The sequence below is a fragment of the Dermacentor albipictus genome, chromosome 9 (assembly GCF_038994185.2).
Source record: "Dermacentor albipictus isolate Rhodes 1998 colony chromosome 9, USDA_Dalb.pri_finalv2, whole genome shotgun sequence".
Lineage (NCBI taxonomy): Eukaryota > Metazoa > Arthropoda > Arachnida > Ixodida > Ixodidae > Dermacentor > Dermacentor albipictus.
The window spans coordinates 109,207,032-109,234,765 of NC_091829.1; the positions used below are offsets into that span (position 1 = coordinate 109,207,032).

At 46.7% G+C, this 27,734-nt stretch overlaps 1 protein-coding gene across 3 annotated transcripts in view; it reads right to left on the bottom strand.

The window, feature by feature from the left end:
* The window catches only part of LOC135913566 (zinc finger protein 26-like), a 209,300-nt gene that overhangs the window by 145,968 nt on the left and 35,598 nt on the right, over nucleotides 1-27,734 (bottom strand). For all 3 annotated transcript variants that reach the window (XM_070525221.1, XM_070525222.1, XM_070525223.1), the window contains exon 6: nucleotides 26,854-27,148. In XM_070525221.1, the coding sequence (XP_070381322.1) occupies nucleotides 26,854-27,148 (295 nt within the window). The remainder of the gene's footprint in view (nucleotides 1-26,853; nucleotides 27,149-27,734) is intronic.

The following is a 27,734-nucleotide window of genomic DNA, read 5'->3' on the forward strand; positions in this document are numbered from 1 at the left end:
GTTAGTAAGAGACCTCGTTGGATAAAAATTAGTCCTAAGGGGCAATTCGTGAAGACGATCACCTTCTTTCAACAACTTGGAATCGTGTACTGTAACGTAGGCTGAAGCCGGAGTCTTACAGTGTAGACTCTTCTCTATAATGGCGGGCCAGAAGAAGAGCGTGCAGCCTACACGCTTACGTCTTTCATGGCGCCGACGTTTGCGCGCGCCATACCGTGGTGCGGAAGCCCCGCCTCATTGTGTCAATTGCCCCCTATGCGACAAGCGACCTTCTCGGTCGCGTCAAAAAGTTATTTCAGCGACTACAAGAAATGGAGCTCTTCAGGTGCATCTCGGCGTTCATGTACGCGCATACTAAAGTTTCATGCGCACTACATGAACAACTTCAGCGCGAGGACAATGACTGAGCGAACCGGGGTCAGAACTGCAGTGGACGACTCAGTAGGGCACGTAACTAAGGCGGTGTGTAAAATTGTAGGGACCAAAATACAAGCGGAGCAACTCTTCCGAGCCTCCACGGCGACGGGTGGGCGTCCAGACTCACACGCAGGCGCCGGTATTGCAATGGGCGTCGGGTCGACCCTGGTTTTATCGAAGGGTGTCGGTATGCTGCTGACTCCGGATGCGATGCCGAGCAAACTGGCGTGCTTCTTCACCTCTTTGTACGAACTCTTTCACGTGTTCGCCGGTCGGTCCATTATCAGCCACAGGTAGCATGGCACCAAGTATTGAAGTAACGGGGCGCCCGTATACAAGTTCGAACAGCGTAAACTGTGTTGTCTCCTTTACAGCAACGCTATACGCGAAGGTCACATAGTGTGAAATCTCGTCCCACGTCTTGGGCTCTATGCCGACATACATGGAGAGCATATCAGCCAGCTTTCTGCTCAGACATTCCGTTAATCCAATGTTTTGAGGGTGATATGTAGTGCTCTTTCTGTCAGAGCTATGCGTCAGCTGGAGAACGCCCTGCATAAGTTCGGCTCTAAAGGCTGTAGCACGACCGGTGATAAGAACAGACGGTGCACCATGTCGTAGGCCGATGTGGAGTACTAAGAACTTGGTCACTTCGTGCGAGTTCGCTTGCGGAATAGCTTCGGTTTCGGCGTACAGGGTTAAGCAGCCGGTAGCGACAACTATCCACCTGTTGCGCGCAGAGGTCACTGGGAATGGCCCAAATGGATCCATTCATATTTGTTGGAACTGTGCTTGAGGCGGGTCCACAGGGCGGAGAAAGCCAGCCGGTTTAACTGGTGGTTTCTTGTGGCGCTGACAATCGCGGCAGTTCTTCACGTATTGTTGCACAGAAAAAAAAGCCGGGGCCAGTAATACTTCTGTCGTATCCTTGCTAGTGTATTAGCGAATTCCAGGTGCCCGGGAATAGCTTATTTAGGCACGTATGTGGACCGCTTCCGCAGTTTTTCTTGTAAAGGACGTTGTGCAAATAGTACGATGATAAGCCGCGCACGACAGAGTTGGGTAAAACACCTTTAACTTCTTGAAGGTGCTCGATCAGCGGCAGCAGCTCAGGGTCAGCGTGCTGGTACTCAGCCATCTTGATGGCGTCCATAACGCCGACAAATGGCAAGTCATGGTCAGGGTCCGATGACGTCGTAGGAAGTGGTGCATGTGACATACAGTCAGCGCAGCTGTGCTTCCTTCCAGACCAGCGGACTCTTGTAAGCACAGGCTCCAATGGGCGAATCTGCCTGAAGGATCCTTGAGGTTGGCAAGCCAGCAGAGGGCGTGGCGATCGCTGACAGCCTTAAAGGGTCTACCGTACAAGTAGGGTCGGAATTTACCCATTGCCCACACAACCGCTAACCATTATTTTTCAGTGGTGGATTTGGTGGATTCGTTTTTCTCAGCCTTGGTGAGACTGCCGCTTGTAAAGCAATGGTGCGTTCCACACCAGCTTGCCACTGCGCAAGAACTGCGCCGAGACCTGCATTCCTGGCGTCAGTGTGAATTTCAGCGGCGGCGCCTTTGTTGAAATGTGCCAGTAGTGGGGCTGCTTGCAAACCCTTGCGCAATTCATTGAACGACTGCTGCTGGTCGTCCGCCCAAATGAAAGGCACATCGTCGTGTGTAAGCCTTGTCAGAGGCTCAGCAATTCTGGAAAATCCTTGGACGAAGTGCCTAAAATACGCGCACAAACCAAGCAAACGTAGGAGAGCCTTCTTTTCTGGGGGAGGTGAAAACTCGGGGCCGCAACTTACTTGTCGGCGTCGTGTAGGACACGTTTAGGACCAACAACATGGCCAAGGAATTTGAGCTCTTTGAACCCGAAGTAGTATTTTAAGCTTGATGGTAAGGCCGGCAGAATGGATCGCAGTGAGGACTTTCTCAGGTCGTGCGAGATATTCGTCAAACTTGCCGAGAACACAATGACGTCGTCCAAGTATACGAGGCAGGTTTGCCATTTCAGTTCAGCAAGCACAGTATCCATCATCCGCTAAAAGGTAGCAGGTGCGGAACAGAGGCCCAAGGGGAGAACTTTGAACTCATAAAACCCGTCAGGTGTCACAAACGCAGTTTTTCACGATTGTATTCATCAATTTTGACTTGCCAATAACCTGATTTAAGATCCAATGAAGAAAACAACTTGACATGTTGTAGACAATCCAACGCGTCTTCGATGCGTGGCAATGGATAAACATCGCGCTTGGTGACCCGGTTCAACTTGCTGTAATCTACACAGAAGCGTAGTGTGTTGTGTTTCTGTCTGACTAACACTACAGGGAGGTCCACGGGCTGGTGGACGGCTGGATCACGTCGTCTTGGACCATCTATTTCACCTCATGCTTGATCGCTTCCCTTTCCGCTGGAGACATTCTGTAAGGATGCCGACGACCAGGACGTACGGACTCGTCCGTAATAATGCTGTGCTTTGGGATGGACGTGCGCCGCATATTGGATTACGTTGAAAAACAGTCCGCAAATTCATTCACCAGACTCAGTAGACGGTCTTTCTGATGGTCTTGCAGAGTAGCGTTAACGTGAATCCGTTTTATTAGGCTGAGCAAATCAGATTGCTGAGACGATGCGATTTCCAATGTGGCAATGTCAGCAACATCAATGATTCGCGAAGGAGTGCGATTGTCGTTCCTCGCGGTACATGCAGATACTCGAAGCTAAAGTTTGTTAGCAAAATGACTGAACATTGGTTTCGCAACTGAAGAAGCCCTCTGGCTACGCAAATGTGGCGCTTAAGCAGGGGTATGTCTACCTCGCCAAGTCCTTCGCGTTGTCCTCCATGTCGCATCGGACAAGGGTAAGCACGCTGCTCTTGTGTGCCAACGTGACGTGATTGCCATCTACGTGAAGCGCGATGTCACCCTTACTGTTCGCAATGGCTTGCGTAGTAGCGAGGTTGGCTCTAGACTCTTGCAGGTCGATGATGGCTCTGTTCACCTGAACGAAATCTATGCCGAGTATAAGTTCCTTTGAACATTCGGGAAGAATGGCGAACTCGTCGATGTGCGTAAAGCCCCGAATGTTGACTCGTGCCGTGCACCGGTCCATCGGACTTATGAGGTGCCCTCCGGCAGTATGGATCTGAGTTCTGGTCCAATGCGTCGAAACATTGTTCCGTATACACGTGAGATTCTGGCTTATGACAGACGTGTCCGCACCCATGTCCATTAACGCCGAGACTTCGTGGTCATCAATGGTAACTGGTACGTCCCAAGATACTGACATCGAACTACACTGTGTTCTCTGCGTCTCAATTACGTCAAATAGTGGTCATGGTAGTGAAGGATCTTCAGCGCTCGCAACGTCAGTGACCTCACCTCCGCAGGTCACTGGACTCAGTTTTCCCGGGAGGCAGGGCTGGGTGAGCAACGCCTTGTTCCGCTCGGTGTGAAGAGGGGGCTGGAAGACCTGTTTCGGGCGGGTGACCGAAACGTGACCCCCGGTTATGACTACCTGACCGGGGGTCATGGAGTCATGGGTCACACAAGGTCCTGGCGTCTACGAGGTAGGCCTCGATCTCGGGCGTTCACCATTTCGCGGGCGTGGCACATTCAGTGAAAATTCACGGAGCCCAGCTCGGCAGTAAGGAAACGCCCTGTAGAGGCGATCAGCTGCACTGCAATGAAAACACAAGGGCATCCGGTCTGCAGTACGCCATACGTCGCTCTCGTGGGGTGGTCTTGTTTCAGCCATGAATGGCGTGCGGCAAGGCATGAAGTCGCCAGTTGCTTGTTCAACGGCGCGCACACCATAAAGGCCGGGACATCGCTCACACTGTCAAAAATCGAGGACAACGAACTTCGCGCAGCTTCCGCATACGACATGCGAGGCTGTTGCTGCCGTACCTCGTGCTGTGGTGTCTCGCTTCGCTCTGGGACTTGGACTGCCTGCCTGATTTCCTCCCGGACGACCTCATCCAGCGCGAGTCGCTGTACCGATGCTGGAGCCACCTGGAGCTCTTGAAGCTCTTCTCGAACAACAAGCCTAATGAGCTCCTGCAAGGTGTCCGTATTTTCCAACAGTATAGCGAGAAAGTCACCCGACAGGGCCGACGCATCGCAGTTGTACTGCCCTGATCGCTGCAGCAGTGCTTTCCCCATTGAAATGGCTCTGCGAGAAACTCTACAACGCTCTTTGGTAGATTGCGTATTATGACACAAAATAGCTCTTGCTTGACACTGCGCATCAAGTTCCTGAGCTTCTTTTCTTCCGGCATGGTCGCGTCTGCGTGTCGGCACAAACATTGCGACGCTTTCGTACTGCCTCTGAACTCGTCCCCGCATTGCAGATTCAGCTCGCTCCTTGCGATTGAGGCAGGCATATGTGCTGATTTGCTGCCGTCCGAATTTGTCCCATGTCGATAGGGCCGCCTCATGGTTTTCAAACCACGTCCGTGCATAGCCCTCGAGGGCAAAGTAGGTGTTGCGTAGCCTGCGCTCTGCAGTCCAGCCGCTGAAGTCTGCGACACGCTCATGCCGCAGTGATCGAGCCAGTCCTCAACATCCTCGAAGGTGTCCCCATGGAAGGACGTGGAGATTCGCGGCTGGGTAAAGATGACCTTGGTCGGTGCGGTTGAAGAAGAGGACGGAACCGATGTACTAATCCTTCTGACTCGACTAGGATAGAGACTCGTGCTCAGGTGGCAGTGCTTGAAGTCGACGGCTCGTCCGTACGTGAATAGGCGTCAGCTCGACCAGACTTCGTACTGGGCTTGTAGACAGTGTTCGATATGGGAGTGGTCGCATGGGCGACGCACCTCCACCAGCGAAAGGAAACGTAGATTGAAGCCGAGTGTTACAAAGCACAAGCTTCTCTTTAATGTCGGGCCAGAAGAAGAACGTGCAGCTCATGCGCTTCATCATCTTTCATGGCGCCGACCATTGCGCGCGCCGTCCCGCTGCGCGCGAGTCCCACAACACTGTGTCAATGCTATCAAGTGTTAGCGACGATTTGGTCTTGATGTGCCAGGAGGTCCTTGTTGATGTATTTTGATATTAGATCAGGCCACCACGTTTGTGATCCTCTATTAGGGGCTCTTTCAAACGCTTTCGGGGAAGTTATTCCGAAAGGGATTTGGAAAAAGCTAAAAAATTCTTACAAAGTTCGTATTTAAAATACTATCAAACAGATGATCCACCAGTGTGTCCTCTAGTCTAAGTAAACGCGCAAGGCTCTTGAACTGAACCGCCTGAGCAACGCTCTGCAACTGAGTAACACCCAACACCCTTTGAAGGTAACCATATGTGGATATTGGGAAAACCTGCGGCTAAATAAAGAACTTTCTTCATCCATTGGTAATAAGCGCGTCCAGCCTACAAGATTCCGGAAACACTTCTAGTGTTTTAGATGCACTATACAGAAACACTGGACTAACCAGTTGTCTAGGCAATTAACGTTCTGAAACGGCTTTAGTCAGGCGTTAGCAATGCGATCAAGTACCAATGCTTTGTCACAGTGGACAGTTGGGTTCTTATTAATTAAGATATCTCAACCAAGATATCGAATTAGTTGATCTCTATGCCTTGGCTGAGTTTCCTGACCTAAATAGCTACTGTAGGAATGTTGTAGTGCATTGGTCTTCAAGCAGCGGTTAAGGGCGTCACATTTGTCCACAGGACCGGTGGCTAAGCTCTGGCGGCATTTGGTTCCGCCCAGCCAAGTGTCGGCTGTCGTCGAAGTGAAATAGCGCTACGGGGACGTTGGGAGTATAGAAAGAGTGTATTCACAATATATATACAAAATGAGACAGAGTAGTCAAGATGGCAGACCACCAACAACACGCAGCAGCCAGCGTCCCATGATCTTCTTCTTCCTCTCTTCTTTCATCCTTTTGTAACAGGACCCCTAGGTGGTGAAGCGCCGTGTCGGCGCATAGTAGGCGAAGACTTCAGGTCGAAGTATGGCTTCAGCCGCGAAACATGCACGACGTAAACAGGCGCCAGACTTGAGGATTCATGAAGCTGTGGTGGCGAAATCTCGTAATTTACGTCGTTAACATGCCGTAGGACTTCATAACGCCCTGTGTAGCAAGAGAGATTGGTCATAATCGATTGGTCATAACCTCATAATCGATTGGTTTGATGATTGGCGCGGCTGCCGGCACTCCTAGTATCGCGTTTCAATCGCTAGGCACTGTTCGTTGGCCGCAAGCCACCAGCATAACATTGTTTGTTTTTTTCGAGTCAGAGTAGAATCAATCGTTGAGAAATACGATGCCGATCTGATTCGATCAACGAAAATACACCGTGTGACAACTGTACAAGATTCGCGTATTATATAGCACTGTTACAGGGAAAAAAGACTCAGTCCAACCCCTTTCCCCCTGTTCAGCTCTTGTTACTCTCCCGACTGGTCACGTGGTTACTATTCAGTGAACTTCGACAATGACGGCGCAGGGTCGGCATAAACAGCTTTGTTGTAAAAGAATTGATTCGAATTCTGAGGCTCGATGTGCCAAAACCTGATTTGATTATGAGGCAAACTGAAGTAGGGAACCGCTGATTAATTTAACATGACAATATGAACATGACAAGTTTCCTTTTTCTTTTTTTATCCTCTGTCCTTGTGTTAGCACAGTTGTGAACAACTTTCTCGAAAAGGGGGGCATTGTTATAATATATGGTACGCGGAAGGCGGAAACATAAACATATGAAGGCAGTGTGCCGTGCGGTTGCGAACAGGACGTCGACTCTTGGCAAATACCCATGAGGGGGTATGTGCGAAAGGGCCGTCATGATCATCATCGACACCGATTTGTGAGCGTTGACAGTGGCGCCTTGAAAAGCTAGGCGCGAGGGAATGTAGCCAGTGGCGAGAGCAGGTTCGGCGTTCGAAAGAAAAGGGCTTCCTCGCTGGGCGTCCGCCCCATAGGAGCTATCGCCGCCCGCGTCACTACGTGTGCACCAGGGGGAGTATTCTGTAAGAGTCCACCTAGTGGACAGTCCATTTCGGCCGCCGCTGATCGGATGCAACTGTACGAGCGAGGAGTATACGAACGGCCCTAGCCAATCAGGAACGGCCGAAATGGACAGTCCATTAGGTGGACTCTTGCAGAATGCCTCCCCAGAATCAACGCTGTCACCAGCTGAGAGGCTACCTCGCCCAGTTCTTCCACTGCGCACCTGGTCCAGGAGCGCTGGTGGTCCTGAGCTTGGCTGAGCGAGCGTTCGGGTGAGCGGCCACAGGGCTACTACCGGGTATACGTCCCCAGCTGGCGGTACAACCCCGTCAGCTGGGGACGTGACCCGGTGGCTGCTGCTGTGTGCTTCCGAGCGAAAACCCCGCAGGCGGGAAACTGGGCACGCGAAGGCTCCGGTACATCTACTATGGCGCAGGGCCACCTGAGCTCCACGAGGCGGTCCCACCCTGCAGTTCGACCCTGCTGTCCGGCCATGGTGGTCGACACTGCTGTACAGTTATCATACATAGTTTCTTTCCTGATTTCCTTTCTTTTTCTGATGCAGCAACTCATGGCAGGTTTCTTTTCGAATTCCGTCAGCCATGACATTATGCCAGCCTCTCTGACTTTCCACTTCTCGTTCCTTTTTGCTGTGTTGCTCCCCATACAGATCGCATAGCTGATGGTAACGTTCCTAGCCCTTTTCCTCCACTGTGAATCAATGTTTTTCATGTACAAATACCTGAACACTCCACGAGCCCAATTACCTTCTTCCATATCCTTCAGTTCTTCTTCATAATCAATTTTACTGTGAGCTTCCCTGACTTGTTGTCCATCCCATGTCACCCTGCACAGCGTCATTTGTAGCCTTCCCGTGTGCGCCCGATGCGAAGTATTTCTCTTCCCCTTCACTGTTATTATTTTTTCCTTGGTATCCATATATTATTTCTCTTCGTTTATCCATATACCATGGTATTTATATTCTTTTACGCGAACTATTTTCCGACCCTCGATTTACACTGTCTGTTCACTGTTTTCAGTGAATACCAAGACAGCTGATTTTCTAACGCTAGATTTTAGACCTATATTGTCACCTTCCTGTCCACAAATATTAGCCAGACATTGCATATCACTTTGCTTGATAGCTAGCAACACAATGTCGTCCGCATAAAACAAACCTATAAGCTGTTGCTCTAGTAGTGTACTCGCCTGTTTGTACATGAGATTAAATCCAATATAGCTTCCTTCTAGTGCCATTTCGATCCTCGCCCGGTACATAATAAACAGCAGTGGGGATAAAGGCACCTCAGTCCATGTTTGATACCAATTTTCTCCTCGCTCCTAATCCCTTCCTATTCAATGTGCCCCAACAGTATTTCCTAGGTAAACATTTTGCAAAAGCTGCAGACAATTATCGTCTAAGCCTTCCCCTTCTAAATTATTCAAAAAACTGCTGTGGTCTACGTTGTCATAAGCTCCTGTAATGTTTAAAATGGCTACATATATTGGTTCCCTCTCTACTCTTGATACTTCTATAGACTTAGTAAAGACAAATAAGTTATCACCCGGACGCGTACTTACTTTGATGCCCTTCTCAATTTCTCCCAAAATTTTATTATTATCATGCCATGCTTGCAGCTTTAATTTATTTGCCTGCTTGGCAAAACTGCACGTTACCGATGTAATAGTCAATGGTCTATACGAGCGAATTCTATCTTTCGGTCCCTTACCTTTACAAATTTAATTCCTACTACTTTGTCGCGAGTCCGAACTCTCTGGTATACATCTTTCTTTTAAAAGATCCATCTGGCTGCCTAGCTCGTTGGGCGCCTCGTCTACAGCAGTATAATATTCAGCTGTCTACCAGTCAGGCCTTAAGCATTCGGATGCCGACGGTCCTTCGCGCTCGCCACTGCGTGATGAGTATGGTACTCCGTTTATCTCCAGCTACTCTTCTTCGTCTCTTACATTCTCCGACATGCCAGCAGAGCAACGAATGGATCCTTGGATAGCCTCTATTCTAGAGAATTTATCTCAACCGTCACCACGCACCATCAACCGCTCGCTTCGTCGCACCGCTCGCCACTTTGCCATCCGCGGAGAGCTCCTGTACCGCCGGAACTAGCTACCTAATGGCCGTAAATGGCTGCTAGTGATTCCTCGCCATTTACGTTCTGACGTCTGTGCCTCCTTTCATGCGTATCCGCATTGCACCCATGCCAGTGTACTAAACACGTATCGCACGCCTACGGCATCGATACTACTGGCGAGAAATAATTGTCGTCAACGCCACAGAATGTGGTTAGCTTGAGGTTATTTACCAGGCATGCCACCAACTGTTGTTTCAGTTGGTGGCATGTATTGGGAGTTCTGTTCCCATGCATTTGGCAAATCAACTTGATCCTCTATGGGCAATATAGAGGCACAATAAGTAAAGTAGAAGCACACTGATTATCTGGAAGGGGAGGGTTTTTATTGTTGTATAAAGAGATGTTAGTGTGGTCCTGATCTGGATTTATAGTATGCAAGAACTTTCTGGGATTAGATTTTGCAAGATATGGTAGGATATGATTGAAGTATTTATCTTTAGTCGAACACAGGGCAGAGCAGTAAATTTTCAAGCTTTCCTCGTACGTGTCCCAAGCTGCTTGCATGCGCAAGCACTTAGCACTTTCGTAATGGCGCGTCTTACTGTTTCTCGGTAAGCGTAGGGATCTGGTGAAGCATGGGTTAGATTTATCATTGGTTATCTTAATGAAAGAGACGTACTGGTTAACCAAGGCAGAAATCTTATTCCTGAAGAGTATCCGATTCTCCTCCACCGACCGACTGTGAAATGAAGGTAACAGCATGTGGGAAAAGAATATATCTAATTCCGAATTCATAAAGTTGTATTTGGCTTTGTTATAATAGCGTATTTTTAGTAGCGAAGCCTGTAAAAGATGAGTGAACGTTGAGAGTTACTTGCAGTAAGCAGTGATCGCTAAAATCATTAATCGACACAATATGATGAACTGTCTCAGGTGCTGTTGCCAGGATTAAATCTAAGATATTATTACCCCGTGTAGGCTGCGTTACAACCTGAAACATGTTGAAATCTAAGGTTAAATTGATGAATTCTGTCGAAGTATAACAGAATGAAGATAAGTTAATCGAGTCGATCAGAGGAAACTTGAACTCTCCTAGCAGATAGATGGCATCAAATTGGTGAAGCTTCGTCACTCATTCTATGTTGCTGCGCAAGTCATTAATCAATGAATTAGTAGAATTCGGAGGTCGGTAACATACACCTATAAGTACTCGCGAGGGTGAAAACATGCATGCAACCCAGATAATTTCTAGATTGGAGCGTGGGTTATTTACATAGGATGGAAATGTTCTTTTTATGCCTAGAACGACACCGCCACCACCGCCTCTTTTATCATTTCGGTCATATCTGTGAATTGTTGTGGTCGTGAACTTATTCAAAGGTTTCTTTATCAGGTACATCCGGATACAGCCAAGTTTCAGTTAGCGCTAGTATGTCAGGTTTGCTATCTTCAAGGAAGGAAGAAAGCTGGTCGCGTTTACGCACAAGGCTTCGAATGTTAGTGAACGATAATGTACCGCTTCCTTCGGCAGTACGTTCACTCATACTCCAAGTGCCAACGCCGCAAGAGCCCACTTCACAAGATAACAGGGCTGCTCCAACCATTGCCTAGTTCCTCCCGCCCTTTCGACCGTATCGGCATTGATTTGTACGGCCCTCTACCGTACACCCCAGATGGCAAGCGTTGGGTCATCGTTGCCGTGGACCACCTCACGTGCTACGCCGAAACTTAAGCACTCTCGGCGGCCACGCCACATGAAGTCGGCTTGTTCATTCATGCTTCGGAACCTCGTTCTTCGACACGGCGCGCCTCGCGTGGTCGTTTTTTTTTTCCAAGCTGCAGAAACCCTCTGCGAATGCAACATTGTCCACAGAACTACAAGCGCCTATCATCCTCAAACCAATGGTATGACAGAATGTTTCAATTGTACTCTGGGCGAGATTCTCGCCATGTACGTCTCCACTGACCACACTAACTGGAATCGCATACTCCCCCATTGTTACGTATGCTTACAATCGCGCCACTCAGTCTACCACGGGATCTTCTTTATGGTCGCGAACCTTCCTCGTTTATGGACACAATTATTTTGTATCGCGAATCTACAACTCCATCCGAAGCTACCACCTATGCCGAAAAATGTCGTCAGATTGCTCACTCACTTACCGCGGAATAACAGGCCAGCCAGAAACGCGGCCTTGACGCAACCTTGACTTTTCCATCATATTCACCTGGAACGCTGGTGTGGATCCACGTTCCTTCCTCGGCTCCTGGCCTTTCTACAATGTTAAGCTAAAGGTATGACGGCCCTTACCGGGTTCTATCTACAACAGACGTCCTGGTCAACTACGTCGTTGAGCCTATTCAGCCCTCTACGGGCCAACGGCGTCGCGGACGCGAAACTTCATCTCGACCAACTGGAGCAGCACTACGATCTGCCAATGCTGCCTGATTAATAGGTCGCCAGGATGGCTCCCTTTTCGACGGAGAGTGACTGCAGTGAGAAATACGGGCGCCGCCAAAAGACGAAGAGGTAGAGGACGGTTGTTGTTGCTGCTCGCGCTCACCCCGCTCAGCCGTCGTCTCTTTCTGTGCATTCATATAAAATGCCGAGCGCATCTAGCCTTAAATTTTATTTATTTATTTATTTATTTATTTATTTATTTATTTATTTATTTATTTATTTAGTACTCACAGCGCCCATTGAGGCGTTTGGGGGGGGGGGGGGGCACAGTAGAAACAACTATGCAAATTACAGGTTTGTATAAATTCATATAAGTGAGAAACGAAGTATTGTACACCGACAGAAAAGTACAGAGCCACGTTGCAGATGTCACATGTGAAAGAAAACGTACATAAAGCAGAATGATTGCTATGATTCACAATGAAAAGATAAAGAAGAAACCGAATAATAAGCCACAAACAAAACGCTGTGATAAAGATACAGTACAACAAAGCGAAAAAATGAGGCACTAAAACAAAAGTCATTTGCAACTGTAATTCTTTATAGGTCATGATAATTGTTAGACGTACACGCGATTTTTATCAACCCTTAGGAATCAAGATAGTTTATCGCTTTTAATGCAGAAATTAACTTCTTAGGACAAGAAATTCCTACAACTGAGGAAGGAAGTCGGTTCCACTGACTGATGGTTCTTGGGAAAAACGAGCTGCTAAAGGCCGATGTATTACATTTGTATTCTTTTTACCTTGTGCTCGTGATCTTTGCGTGCTCATGTGTAGTGAGGCTAGTTTATGTATACGTCACGGGGAATTCGAGCATGAGAACGATATATGCTGCGTAAAAGCTTCAGTCGAAACGACGCTCTTCGCTGCTGCAGAGATTGCCAGTTTAGCATTGCCTTAGATTTCGGTGCATTAAACTGCCCGCCAGTACACATCTTGCCGCCATGGACTAAACTTTTTCTAGTCTTTCTTTGTTAGTTGTTAGTGTGTTGTGTTAAGGATCCCACACAGAACATGCTTATTCCAGTACAGATCTTACATATGATCTATATAGTAACTCCTGGGTTTGTTGGAATAAATGCACCTGTATTTCGTCGCAAAAATCCCAAGCTCCGACAAGCTTTGCCTGTGGTGTCATCTACATGCCGATTCCATGAAAAAGAGGGACAAAAGTAAACGCCTAGGCATTTATATTTACATATCGTATTTACTGGAGAGAAGTTTACTCTGTATTCAAATTTTCCAGTATCTTTCTTTCTGGAGAACCTCATGCACACCGTTTTCTCGAGATTGAGTTTCATTTCCCATCACTCACACCACTTGTCTATGCATATAAGTCGTTTTTAATTACGAAGCGGTCACTTTCAGATGTTATTTTCCGGTATATTATACAGACATCTGCAAATAACCGAATATGGGACTGTGCGTTTTCATTAATGTCATTGATATAAAGTAGGAGAAGAAGGGGCCCTTGAACTCATCCCTGAGGTACCCCTGACGAAACATTTGTTATTGCAGATGCGTTTACGACAACATATTGTCGCCTCCCGCGCAAATATTTTATGATCCATGCAATAACTTGGGGATTATTATTAAAACCGCTCAGTTTTTGCAGTAACACGTAATTTGAAACTGTGTCGAAGGTTTTTTGAAAGTGAAGAAAAATGGAGTCAGCTGATTATTTGTTCTCCAGGGCTGCGCTAAGATGTGTGTACCCTACTAGTTGTGTGACACATGATAGTCCTTGTCTATATCCATGCTGCTTTCTGTATATAAACCATGCTCTAGAACTTTACTGCACACAGAAGTCAGTGAAACGATATGTTCGTTATTAATAAAATTGCGCGGACCAGTTTTGTGTATAGGATCAACCAATGCCATTTTCAGATCAGCAGGAAGTGAACTTTGTTCCAAGGAATTTTCAAGTACATTGACACTATATGAGAGCAAGACTTCAGCATAGAATTGGCTAAAGACTGAGGGCCCCCAGCTTTCACACCATCTAAATCACGAAGTAGTAATTGAACGCCCCAAGCTTCGATCACTATTTTAGGCATGGGTGCGGATTTATATTTCAACAATTTCAAACCTTTCCGAGGATCTGTCGGGGTAGAGAACACTGATGTAAAATACAGATAGAAGAACTTGGCCTTTTCTGTGGCGTCGCAAATTATAACATCACCATTGGTCAAAGCAAGGTTAGAAATGGCGCTTTTTATTTCATTTTATATATTTTCAAAGTTCCTTCGGGCTTTGCTTTATTTTACTTTCTATTGTTTCAAAGTAGGAAGATTTTGGTTGCACTGTAGCATTGTTCACTTCCCGGGTTGCCAGTTTTACTTTACACAAGTTCTCTTTAGAAGGGTATCCTTTCAACGAAGGATAAATTCTTTGCCTACGCTTAACTAAAACATGTTCTTTAGTGTACCATGGCTTACTGCTAACACGCTTTCTAATAAATACCCCCGACGGAACAAACCAGTTCAATTTTGAGAAGTTCAAGTTCAAAATATTTTTCTTTCAAGAACCCATAGGTTTTCCACTGAATACTTATGCAAGAGTTTTGAACACAACTAAATATGCTTCCAGTGAAGTAGTCAGTGCTTGGATAACAGCCTCGGCGTAATTGTACGTGCGCCGACTCTTCTCATTGGAAACGCTTACATGATTCATATTTATTTCGCATAGCATGACGTCATGATCGCTTATCCCTGGCAATATTTCAGTCTTCTGGACCATTTCTGGGATATATGTGAAAAGAAAATATTTATGATACAACTTCCTCGCCTGTTTCAGCATGGTTTGTCTTGATGAAAGGAGGTTCATAAAATCTGCAATTTCAGATTTGACGCTATGGGAGCTTCCAGAGGCTATCGACTGTCCATTCCAGTAGAGATCAGGTAGAAAAACGTCCCCACCCACAATGAAGTAATCAGATGTGATTATTGTAGGTGTAGCAGTAAAATGACGCTATTTTCTAGCTGAAACAATTGGTGGCAGGTAAAAGGAGCAGACTGATAGTGATTTGCCGATCGAGAGTTTCAGCTCGCACCAAGCAGCTTCACTCCTATCCCCCATAATATTTACGCGTATATAACGAATGCACTGGTCTTCCAAGATAAATGCACCACCTCCGTGATAATTCCTATCCTTTCTATAAAATGTAAAATTATCAGAGAAAACTTCAACGCTCGCTACGAGCCATTATTCGGTACCGCTAACTACACTTGGTTTGACCATGCGCACTAAGTTATTGAAAACATCAACTTTGTTTTTAATGTTCCTACAGTTGACTACCAGAAAAGAACGTGAAGTCGATAAGGTCTTACTGGGTCATTTGCACGGCACAACCTCGTCTTAAAGGTGATCATAGGTGTACTTGATGGCGTCTATGTAAAGTATGTCATGCATTAATTGCGCACGTGCGTGCTTGCTTTTATGTTCCTGAGCAAATCGCCAGAGATTTCGCCATCTCTTGCGGTCTGGATTGGAAAAGTCTTCCGATATAATGATATTTGTATCTTTCGATTTCTTGACCTTTCCTAAAATCAAGTGTTTTCTTTTAAAGACGCAAACCTTGCGATCAAGGGTCGCGTTTTTCCTTCGTGAAATTTTCGAAGTCAATGCGCTCTTTCGATCGATTCAGGGTTAAAAAATTAAATTATGGGGTTTTACGTGCCAAAACCACTTTCTGATTATGAGGCACGCCGTAGTGGGGGACTCCGGAAATTTCGACCACCTGGGGTTCTTTACCGTGCACCTAAATCTAAGTACACGGGTGTTTTCGCATTTCGCCCCCATCGAAATGCGGCCGCCGTGGCCGGGATTCGATCCCGCGACCTCGTGCTCAGCAGCCTAACACCATAGCCACTGAGCAACCGCAGCGGGTGATTCAGGGTTGACTTGTAATATTGTTCAGCATACTCCCTATATTCAAGTGATGGCCAAGATTCGCAAACATGTGCATCAGGTATGCCGTAGAACTCGAGGCTCTGCTGCCTACTACGAATTTCAAGATCATCAATATTATTTTGGAGCAACTGTATCGCCCCGTGCTGTACGTCATTGTGTGCAGTACACTCCGTAATGGAGGGTTATAAGTTCGTCAATACTAACATTTTTGCTTCAGCTGACGACACACGTGAAGTCAAATCATTTACAGCTGCCTGTAGTACCGCCTTAGTAGCCTCAATAGTATTCAGCTTTCGAACAATCACGTTTTGCTCATCCAAAATTTTTTGTAGAGTCGAATCAGTGCTAGGGCCGGGACTCATTTCAATATCCCCACAGATTATTAACAATAAGAAACAAGAGGCATAACGATGGCACAACAAAATTCGACGCCATGAGCAGTTTCTGGCGTCGGAGTGCATACGTACGCAGTTATGCAAGATACGGGTTGGAACCGGCAGGATAAGAACGGCTAATGTTCTACATGGTATATATTCCTGGCCTGTTGAAAGCGCTCTGGAACTACATGCAACCTGCACGAGAAGCAGAACGTGCGTGAGCGGCACTTCATGGCACTGCCGGTTCCAAGCCCCCCCCCCCCCCCCCCCCGAGCATAATTTCGCCCTTCTGCAGAGAAATTAGTTGGTTTACGCCGTCCAATCTTTGGTACAAGAATGCCCTGACATCGCATGAGGATGCGTGCGTTTCCAATATGAGCAGTATTGTTGAGTCATAGTGGGTAAAAAACTGCGCCTCCTTTATTATTCACTTCACTGCCTCATATGTATCCTAATGCTTATCTTCCCATTGCCAAGGCATGTTCTATTTTAATAACTCGTGTATCGGCGCATGTACTGTAGCCAAGTTCGATACGTAAACGCGCCTAGTAGCGTGCGAAGTTATGTTACGCACGTAGGTCGAGGCATTCGTGAAAGCGCGTCGATGTTTTCCATCGTCGGCCTGCGGGATTTTGTGCTAATGCGATGACCACCGGATTCTACATCCGTCGGACGAAATCTGCATTTGAGTGGGTGAAGTTCACCACGGGCTTTTCTGGACCACTGGAACACCTTGCGTAACGTGTCACAATTTCCTTTTTTCTTTACCAAGTCGTTCAAGTATACTTGTACACCCGGCAGACCTTGCACTATTGCTTCCATTCTCTTGTGAAAAAGAGCAGGTGCTGACGCAACCCCCAAGCGGCAGCCGGCTGAAGCGATGCAGCCTTTTTGGCGTGTTTACCACCACCACCTTCTTTGTGGCGTCAGCTATTTGTAGCAGCTTTTATGCATCTTTCAAATCTATTCTAGTGAATATTTCCCCTCCGGTGAGCTTCGCAAATATATCCCTTATCTCTGGCAGCGGATATTGTTCCGTGTGGCATGCTGTGTTGACTGTCGTTCTAAATCGCCACGCAAGCGGATGGAGCCATCCTTCTTGACCACGGGAACGAGTGGAGTCTGCCACTCGGCGCTGGTGACTGGTGTAAATGTGCCCGTGTCAACCAACCTTCTGATTTCTGCAGTTACAGGCTCCTGTAGAGCGCAAGGTACAGAAAGCGCCTCAAGAATCACAGTACGGTTCCTTCGCGCAATTGTATATGAACCTGAGACCCGCTGATTAAGTCTAGCCTTGGCGAAACCGATCGGCATATTCCGCCGTCAGCGTAGCAGCAGTGGTAATTTCGTCAGCAGCTGGCGGCTTACCGACGTTAACGTCCACGTTAAGCACTGAGCCTTCGGTCAGCTGAAATGCTTAAATTGTCTCGTCCGCACAAGTTTGGGGCTGAGCAGCCGACCACCGCTAGCGTCGCGTTGGCAGTTTTCCCATCATCGGTTACAGGAACTTTCAGCTGTCCTTTCACCGGTAGTCTCCCGAGGAAGCAACTCAGTTGAAACGACGACTTGTCGAGCATAGCCTAACGGCGGTGGTGCTGGGCCAAAGTTCGCCGTGTCACTGTTGACACTGGTGACCCTGTATCCACTTGAATCTTCACGGGCACCCCTTTTCACTGTAGCGTTCGCCATATCGGCCAGACCAGTCCTACCGACGACTCACGGAGGTGTAACGGGAACTGTCCGTAGTCCTCGCTGCCCTAGGACGGTTCCTAACAAGGAGCTACGTTTTCTTGACGTGACTGGGAATTTTGCATTAAAGATAGGTGTCCCCTCCTCCGACAAGACAAACACTCAACGCGGTATAACCTGCTTTTTGCGGTCTTGTCGGCATCGCTTCCGAAGCGAAAGTAGCCAATCTGTACCTCTTTGTACGGCTCCGCCATCCGGCCTGGCTGTGGCATTCTCGAGAACTTCAGCTCTTTCTTTGTTCGTACTGCGTGGATGGTGTCTCTGAATGGTGCTTCTCCCATCTGTTGTATGTGGCGCGTCGCTATTTCAGCAGAGAGCTCCGCATCCTCTGCTTCCTGGAGCGTGAGCGTGTGATCACGCTGGAGGAAGCAGTGTGAGCACAGGCGCCGGGGTGTTTTAAAGCAGGCATGTTTTCAAATATTATACCTGACCTAACGTGGTGCACGTCAGCTGCATTATAGATTTGTTTTTCTGGTGCCCGTGCAGGTGACGAATAAAGGGTTTTTTTTTCATACTGCTGTTTCCCTGACCATGAATGAAACAAGCTGAAATGAAGAGTTTAGTTTGGAAGCTCACAAGTTGAGCGTGATTAAAAAACACAGGTAGAGTAACTGCTTTAGCACAAAAATTGGGGCCCCTTTTCTACATTATCTCTTCAAAGTTACTATTTCTAGACACTTGCGTATGAACAACAAAGTTCGTGTGGAATCGTATGGTCATTTCTTGTTAGCACGCGATGACTATTCCCTTATTTTATGTAGTCCAAATTCTATGCATTGGCCCCTAAATCCCCCTAGGATCCTCGCCCTGTATTGGTTTCTGTCGAAAAGTGGGAGGATATTTAGCGGTGCGTTCATATTCGCGTAAAGGTACTTTGACGCTCCGACGCATGCATGTTTCTACATTTCATTTGACGGATGATGAAACGGCTGCATGTCAGTTTGTAATATAGAAATTTTAGCATGCTTCATTGGTTTTATCTCGGATTTTTCTGCCAAAACCATGATATGAACATGAAACACATCGTACTGGGGAAGTCCGGATTAATTTTGACCACCTGGAGTTCATTAAATTGCACCCAATGCCCATTACACGGCCGTTTCTCTATTAAGCCTCCATCGAAAAGCAGGCGCCGTGGCTGGCATTTGTTCCCGCACCATCGGGCTTAACAGCGCAAAGCCACAGCCGCTACGCCACCACGGAGAGTGGCTGCACACGCGACCAACCGAAGTGGGCTCACTTCGCCTTCAACGCTGCGCTGATGCCTTTGAGATGGAGCAAGGGTACCACCCTGACTTCAGGTGCTGCCGTTCCAGTTAATCTGCTATATGCACCCATTGCCCTGTGCGGAATATCGAGGCGATTTCGACCTGGAATTATGAAATCTTTCCCTGGGTAGTGAATAACACTGACAATATGTCGTCATTCTCCTCGTTTCATCTACTATTCATGAAAATCACGAACTTTAGAACGAGTGCTGATGGAGCCAAAGCTTACATAATGCCATGTTGGTCATGTTCCTCTTAAGCAACAGGACTTTCACTGGGTTCATAAACAACTCTTCTTCAACTACTAAGCTAAGCGGTGGTTATTTCTCTGTAAGAGAAAAAAACTAAACGATAAAGGGCAGTGAACCGTTTGTCATATTCGTGAATGCAGAACAGCAAGGTTCAATGGCGAAATCTCTCGAGGCGACACAAAGCGGAACTGATGGACTGCTATGATGAATAAAACTTTAGCGCACCAGAAGTTACAGCTTCACTGATTATGTGAACCAACATAAGGAAGAACTTGGAAGCAATATTTTTATATACTTGTTTGTGCAGTAACTAGCGTACAGAACGTGGTCCTGTACCACGTGGTTAGGGACCACAGACCGAATTTTCTTCCATTTCATGCGGTTGTCCAGATGATCTTGTTTTCTTCTCCAAAATTGTCCGGATGTTCTCATTCGTGCGCCTGAATAACTGCCCTGGCCTTTCGCGCTAGGTCACTTGAATGTCGCCAACTACGGGGACTAAAAGCATCTCGTGCTGAATATGTATTTATTGGCCCAACATCTTGAAGCAATATTAACATTTTAATTATTGGGAAAACAATTTATGCTTATCAAACGCTTGGTGAGGTTTTGAAACCGGGCTCTACTCGCTCAACGAGTAGATCTCGGCTTTCTTAAAATACTAGTACGGCCGTATTGATTTTGTTTACTTGATGAAAAGAGCGCTACGAAGACGCGGACTAAAGGAACAACATGTTGGTTTTGTTTAGACAAATAATTATGTGCGACACATCCGGCTATATATGTAGTACTACGCTCGAAACAATGCAAAAACATGCGATAGAACATCCTACAGAAATTATGAGAATGGCGTACTATTTAGTCAGAATTATTTTGGCTCGTCTGCTACTTCGTTTTTCCTTGACCCTGTGCATGTCTACCCATTCCTACCAATCATGTACTATTGGACTATTATAACAGTTACATGCATTAAATTGATGATTATTCTATTTATTTTGCAGATAAATTGCATCTACTGAGCCGAAACGCCATCGCAACCCTTTCCTGTTAGCCCCACCCCAACCATTTTTAAATGTCATTTCTTTATGTTCAGTTTATTGTAAAGACCTTGACGCGAAGAGGGCGACGTAACGAGGTTATTTTGGTAACGCTGCCAATCATTTACTCCTACATTATTATAACGATTACGTGCGTCATATTGACGAATTACGCATTCATTTTGCAGCTAAAAGCATCGTGGGACAAATTTTCCTGGAGTACTCACCAAAAGATGCCTACGCCTTACTGTAGGACTGTAGGGAACTAAAAAAAAATTGAGACCTCTAAATATAATTTGGCTTCAACCGGGTGGGATGCAAACTGTTGTCAGAGCAACTTTCACTCCCATCAATGCAATTTGGCTTACACAGGCTGCCACGGAGCGGTCCATGGTTCAAATCCCGATCAGAAGTATGCCAGAAGTATTGTGATAGCAGTACACGACACTCCAGGCATATTTTATAACACGTTCCATAAAAATTCCAAGGCCAATAACATCATCACCGCGCGCCATACCGTATGCTGCATGTGCGAGTCAAATATATCGAGGGTGAGCCGGCAGTCGCGGTCAATCTTGTGCACGCAAGAGAGGTGGGGGGACGACGCGCACCTTCTTCCGCCGCGCGCAAGGCACCGGGGAAGGAGAGGGAGAAAGGGCTGCGAAGAACCTATCACAAAAGTGATCTACGAATCGGATAGAATGCGCCGAAGGCTGATAGCTTTGTGTGCGCTGAGTTTTAGCCACTTCGCGTTGGAGCGAAAAGCAGCAAAGAGCGGCTCGCTGCTGCTGCCGTGTGTCCTCACTTCAGAGATTTGACAGCGAGTTTTCGCGGTCATTGAATGAAATGTGTTCGTGTCGGTTTATGCATACGTGACAACAAGCTTCTTAATTTATTTTCTAAGCGAATTAGTACAAATTTACACAGCCGATAAAACTACTATTATTTCTGCCTTTCCACCACTAAGGCTAAGAACCACCAGCAGCCTCCCGCGTCATCGTCTCTGCCCACCCGACCACTCCCTCATGCACTGTGAGCGCTCGGAAGCGCAACCTACCATGTCCTCTGGCCCCCGCTGGGACAATATTGAAGAGTGGCTGGAAAATTACGACTGAGTCAGTGAGTCTAAGCAACCAGTGGGATAAATTTCAACAACTTAGAAACACCACCTTCTACCTTACTGATCTCGCTTAGACTTGAAACATTAGCTGCTTTCGAGGCAGCTGTTGCACCTCGACGCTTAATTCAGCAGGGTTCCGCGCTGAAGAGAACGGCGCGGCCATCATAATTTATCTACAATGCAAACAGATGAATACAATGAAGGCGAATACAATCCTCACAATTTGCCGGGTCGTTTCCTGCTTGTCTGGACACGTACAACCAGGCACCCAAGCAGCCGCGGCGTGAAGCTAGCAAGTTTTCAAAATCACGAGCGGGTTTTAAACGAATAAATAAAGCTGCAGGTCGATTATTGTAAAAGTCAGGTGACAGAGTGGCTCACGAAAAAAAATCCACATAAGGCATATGCCGTGGTTATGCTGTGGAAAGCGACAATTTTGTGACCATATTGGTTAAAGCTTCAGCAATGGAAGCCTGTAGAAGCGACTAAATTTGTACCGGATTTTCAAGAGAAAAACGTCCCTGTGATAAAACTACGACGCATATCGTAATAGCCTGTACATTGCATGTAGTCCGACGACCCAGCGTTCGACTGATGCCTGTTACGACCCTTCACGCATGGCGTAGCACGGTTCCTATACGCGATTGTTGAAACACAGTCGTGAAAATGCACGTGCTAGCTTGTGCTGCTCGCGCTGCTGAAACGTTGGAATCAGCGGTCGACTGGTGTAATCGCACGTACCTGTCGTCCCGCGTTTTGTTGGCAGCGGTTCCATACCATGATCCGTGATATAATACTTTGAAGTCTCATAGGACTTGCTTCCTGAGGTTCCTTCCAGCGGGCAGAAAAAGAAAGCTGAAGCTTTGGTTTCGATTTACCTTTTACTTTTCCAATGTAGCTTTTCAAATATTATATAGCGTGTTTTTTGAGCTGTACGAAATTTAAATAAAACCACCAACCTGTGACAAGCTCGACAATATTGCTTCCACGAGAAATCAACTGCGTTATTCGTTAATTAAGCGACTTCAATAATTAGGTGTTTACTGTACTCGGTTCCATACAGAGCAGTCAACGCTGTGGAAGTTACGCAAGAAGTTCAGCCCATAAACGTTATCACTGTGCGCGCTCCGTCCAGGCTTCGCTGGGCGTTCTGTCAATGCGTCGCTGCGCACCAACAGCGTTCGTTCATGCTAGCATGCGCCAAGATGCGTTTCTCGCAAGAGACTAAGATTATTTTAAAGCTTTAACTAGCGAGGAGGCAGAGTCAAAACATGCGACTTTCTAGGGGATAAAAACTGCCCTTAAAGACTGACAGAGGTTTCACCACAATAACACAAGAATAACTAAATATTATCTGTGAGCAGAACATATCAAATAGTGAAGCTCTAAACCATTTGAATTTAGTAGTCTCACTACTGTCATCATCTTAGTTTATGGTACAGAACAAAGATCTTCGGTAAAAACACAAGAGCCAAGCACAGAACCCGAATAGGAAATGCATTGAACAATAATAAACCAAATAAATATCGCTATGCATACAATGTGGCAATATAATTTCTTAACAGCCCCTACAACTATTGTCTGTCCAAGGCAACAGCGCTGACAAACCTCAATTAATGGCAGAGATTACTTTTCAGTTGACAATAAAAAACAGTCCTTACTTCTTAATTGGTCGCTAATGTCAAGTGTTTTCTTCTATTCACACAGCAGAATCACTTAAAGGATACTAAATTAAAACGTGTTCAGTAGTACTGTTAAAACGCTTGTACAAAACACTTCTCTAACCAAATGAGGTGTCAACAATCTTGATTGGACATTTCTTAAATTATTGAGTTTTACGTGCCAAAAGGTTCTCATTATGAGGCACGCCATAGTGGAGGACTCCGGAAATTTCGACCACCTGGTTTTCTTTGACGCGCACCGAAGTACACGGGTGTTTTCGCCTCCATCGAAATGCGGCCGCCGTGGCCGGATTCGATCCCATGACCTCGAGCTCAGCAGCCCAACAGCATAGCAACTGAGCAAACACGGCGGGTGAGTGGACATTTCAACCGTCTAGTTACACAAAACATATACTTGCAGCCCATTAGGGTTTCTCTTGAAATTATTTTTCTAAGGCTTCGTTCGATGACAACATAGTTCTGCAAATAGATAGCGCTGTCCAGGACCTGCACTGTACTTCGACAATGAAGCACGATACATATTTCTGGCGACAATGCCTCATCTACTAATTGCTAGAAACCAGAATTTTACTCAGCGCTTTAAATATAAAGAAAAGCCGGTCTCTGCACACGAATGTTTAGTAAGTTGCTTGCTCCTGTGAAAAAATATCACCGTCGTTTCCCTACACGGCTTCACTTTCACTTCGTTATGTAGAGGGGGCTGCGGGCCTCGTCAAGCTGCTTACTGTAGCAGCTTTTACTTGCAGCCTCCTCCATCAAGTAGATGGAAATAAAGCTATTCTATTCTATTATGCAAAAGCCGCAGGCGAATTACCTAACTTGCGCACTAGTCTGAATGCAATGGCTGCCCACCCCTATGCGTAACGAGGGGTGTATTATTTTAACCGACTCATCAAGTGAATCACACCATAGTCCTAATTCCTAAACCGGGAAAATAGAAAACGATTCAGAAATTCAGGCCAATCTCAGTTGCGTCATGTCTCTCACCAGGTTAACCGATTATATAGAAAGTCACAACCTCCTTTCGGTGTACATATACGGCTTTCAAACATCTTTCAACACAGGATGTTTTCCTCAGGATCCGAGACGAAGTAATAAACAACGTAGCGACTGGAGAAGAAAACGTATTAGTGAGGTTGGACCTAAAGAGCGCATAGAGGAACGCATGGAGGAACGATAAGAAATAACATGCGGAAAAAGAATTTTTCGACTACGTCAAATCCATCTGAACTGGTAGGACTGCCACGAAAGGTTTAGAAGATATACGATCACCCAAGCTCAGCCTCGCCAACAAAGGAACTCCACAGGGACCTATATTCTCGCCCTTATTGCTTAACATTGGCATGGACAATTGACAAGAAGGTTGCATAAAATCCAAGACCTCAAATTTGTGCTCTATGCGGATGATATCGCCTTATGGATGCAAGGATCGTTAGGCCACAAAGAAAGCACCCTACAAGAAGCCATCCACACCGTCCTGATATCACATCGTGGTAGAACACAGCATGGTCTGTACACCAGAAAAGTCCGAATGGATCAGAATCCATGGACGAAACTACCGCAACAGGTCAAACCTACACCTCAAACTACAGAACAGCATGCTTCCAGAAAAGAGCAAGATTCGTGTCTCGGGCCACTGGATCCAAAGAACCAGGCGAGCGGATCACACTATCGCGACCCTGAAAGCGACAACGAAGCAAATATCAAGACTGTTAGGGAGAGTCACAAAGCAAGGGAGGGGCCTGCACGAAAGCGAAACGATGCGACTCATTCAAGATTTTGTCATCAGCCGGATGACATACGCTCTACCCTATATAAACTTAAGTCGCACAGATATCAAGATGGTCGCCCAGATAATGCGGTGCGCGTACAAGGTGGCGCTAGGATTACCGGTGAACACCGGAAATAAACCCCTACACGACACAGGAGTTTACAACACCTTTGAAGAGCTCAAGGCAGTGGTTCTTATAAATCAGACAGAGCACCTGTATCTCACAGAAGCCGGACAACAACGACTGACCGAACTAAGATACTCGCTGAAATCACCGTAATGCAGTGACCAAATCCACCAGTTACCAGGCCAAATCAGGAAGCAAATACAAGCCTCACCGACACCAAACAACATGAATCCCGAATCCCATAAAGGGCGAAGACAAGCCCTAGCCAAGGAATTTAAGTGCTCTGGGAATAATCAAAAAGTGCAATACCTGGACGCCACTCGGACTGCTAGAGGATACGTGAAATATAGCGATTCGCAAGACGCAGCGGTAAACAGCCGAGATAACGGCTTCAATAAACACATGTACAGCCACTGCCGAAGCTTCAGCAGTCGCGATAGCAATCAAACACAGCGATAGCGCCAGGCACTCTGCACTGATTAGCTCCGACTCTGAAGCAGCATGCAGAATGTACATGCAAGGCAGATCGCCACGAATCGCCCTGAGAATCTTAGGCGACGCACTCAAAGAAGAATATGAAATCATATCGTGTCCAGGCCATGAGGGCATCCCAGGCACTGAGAGGGCACGCTCCCTAGCTCGAGAACTCACACACCGAGCATGGAACCACAGCCCTTTCCAAGATAGTCCACTTGCAGCCCGAGACATCCTCGAACACCAACGCCGCCTGTAAGAGCGCCCTCCACCCCCGCATCGGCCACGGGGGGTACAAGAAGCCCGTGCATGCAGAAGAATACACACAGACACCTATCCCCACTTGGGAAGAGCACACCACATGAATTCCACCCTACGTGCCGGCACTTGTCCATGGTGCGGTGCATGGCCGTCACTGCCACATGTGACGTGAGAATGCACAAAACGACCACAGGAAGCAAACTCTCCTGAGATGCTTACCTACAGTATGGAGCAGTGGGAGATCCTCCTTGCCCGGCCGGGTCTGGGGGCCGAAAGGTGCCTCTTGGAGCAGGCGGAGGGAGTAGCCAGGGCCACTGGTGTCCTAGAATAGGGACCCACCCAGCCGCTTCCCTCCCAAGCTACCCTTTCACTTATTCCCCTCTTCCCCCCTGAATAATCAATAAAGTTTTTCCTCCTCCTCCTCCTCCACATAAGTAGCACGTATTATTCTGGCAGAGGTGTCCATGAAGGGTTTCTTTCTCTGCGAAACCATATCATTCACTCTTTTATCCCCGTGCATGCTTTGCCCAAGTTGCCAATAAAGGATAGATTACCTATTTTGCAAACGAAAGTTCCGTCTCCACAACACGAGTTGAGATGACGCTTGAGATTATGTCTGTGCTTGAATGGTTTACTTCATTTATGGCAGGTGTGGGGTTTGTCGTCTGTGTCAGTGTTATGGTGTTTACGCAGATGTGTCATCCGCACGAATGAGTTACGACATCTTTAGCAAGTGTAGGCTTTGGCGCCTGTGCGCGTTCGCTAATGAACATCTAGATGGGCGTATACTACCAGAATAATTTATCACATATATGGCATTTGTAGGCTCTCTCATCTGTATGCATGCGTTTATGGACACCTAGATCATTAGAACACCGAAAGACTTTATCACCTACCTCGCATCTGTAGGGTGTCCCGTCTGTGCGCGGGCGGTAATGTTCGGATAGTTGATCAGTCAGGTGGGACAGTTCACCACAGGTTTCGCATTTGCGGTTTTTGCCGGTATTGCTCGGGCAATGTTCCACAAACTTCGAATTCTTCAAAGACGATTGAACACATGCTTTGCAAATATGGGCTTTGTCACGGGTGTGTTCGTTGGTGCGTCTGTGTAACGCATCCCTTCTGCTGCAAACATTTCCACAGACACCGCACAGCTCTTGCAATTCCCTTCCTCCGGTTCCAGTGACATTCCTGCAAGAAGACGGAGAAAGGAGCTCAATATGCAAACTCTTATTACGGGAGGACAAAAACACATTTTGCCAATTGAGAGTTTGACAAACAAAATCGTGAGTTATTGGCAAGGTGACTTGCTTAACCTGAGTGGTAAATAAGTTGCTGCTGCGTCTTTAAGACGCTCACAAGTAGTATTCAGGCAAAAGTCCTGAAATGTGCCCTCGGAAGTGAGACATTCGGCATAGACAAAGATTGTTTTGCATCAGCTAAAATACGTCTGTGTTTTTAGGAAGCCTTGCGTATTAAGAAGAGTAAAACGTTCGGCATGTTAGACTTATGTAACACGTGAAATTGGAAAGCTTGCTGCACGCGTGGTAGTGAAATTACGCTATGCAATCTGAGGAGTCAGACGTCTTCCGATAAATAACGAGCCACACTGTGAAGCAAACATATCAAGCCATAGGTCGACCGCAGCAACGACACATGCTTGAACCTAAAACCATGCGTAAAGGTTCTTTTATTCTCCCTGTCTTTGTCCTTGTTTTCTTCGTTCTATCACTCGTTCTCTTTTTCTTTCATACTTTCGTTTTATCTTTCTTTCGTT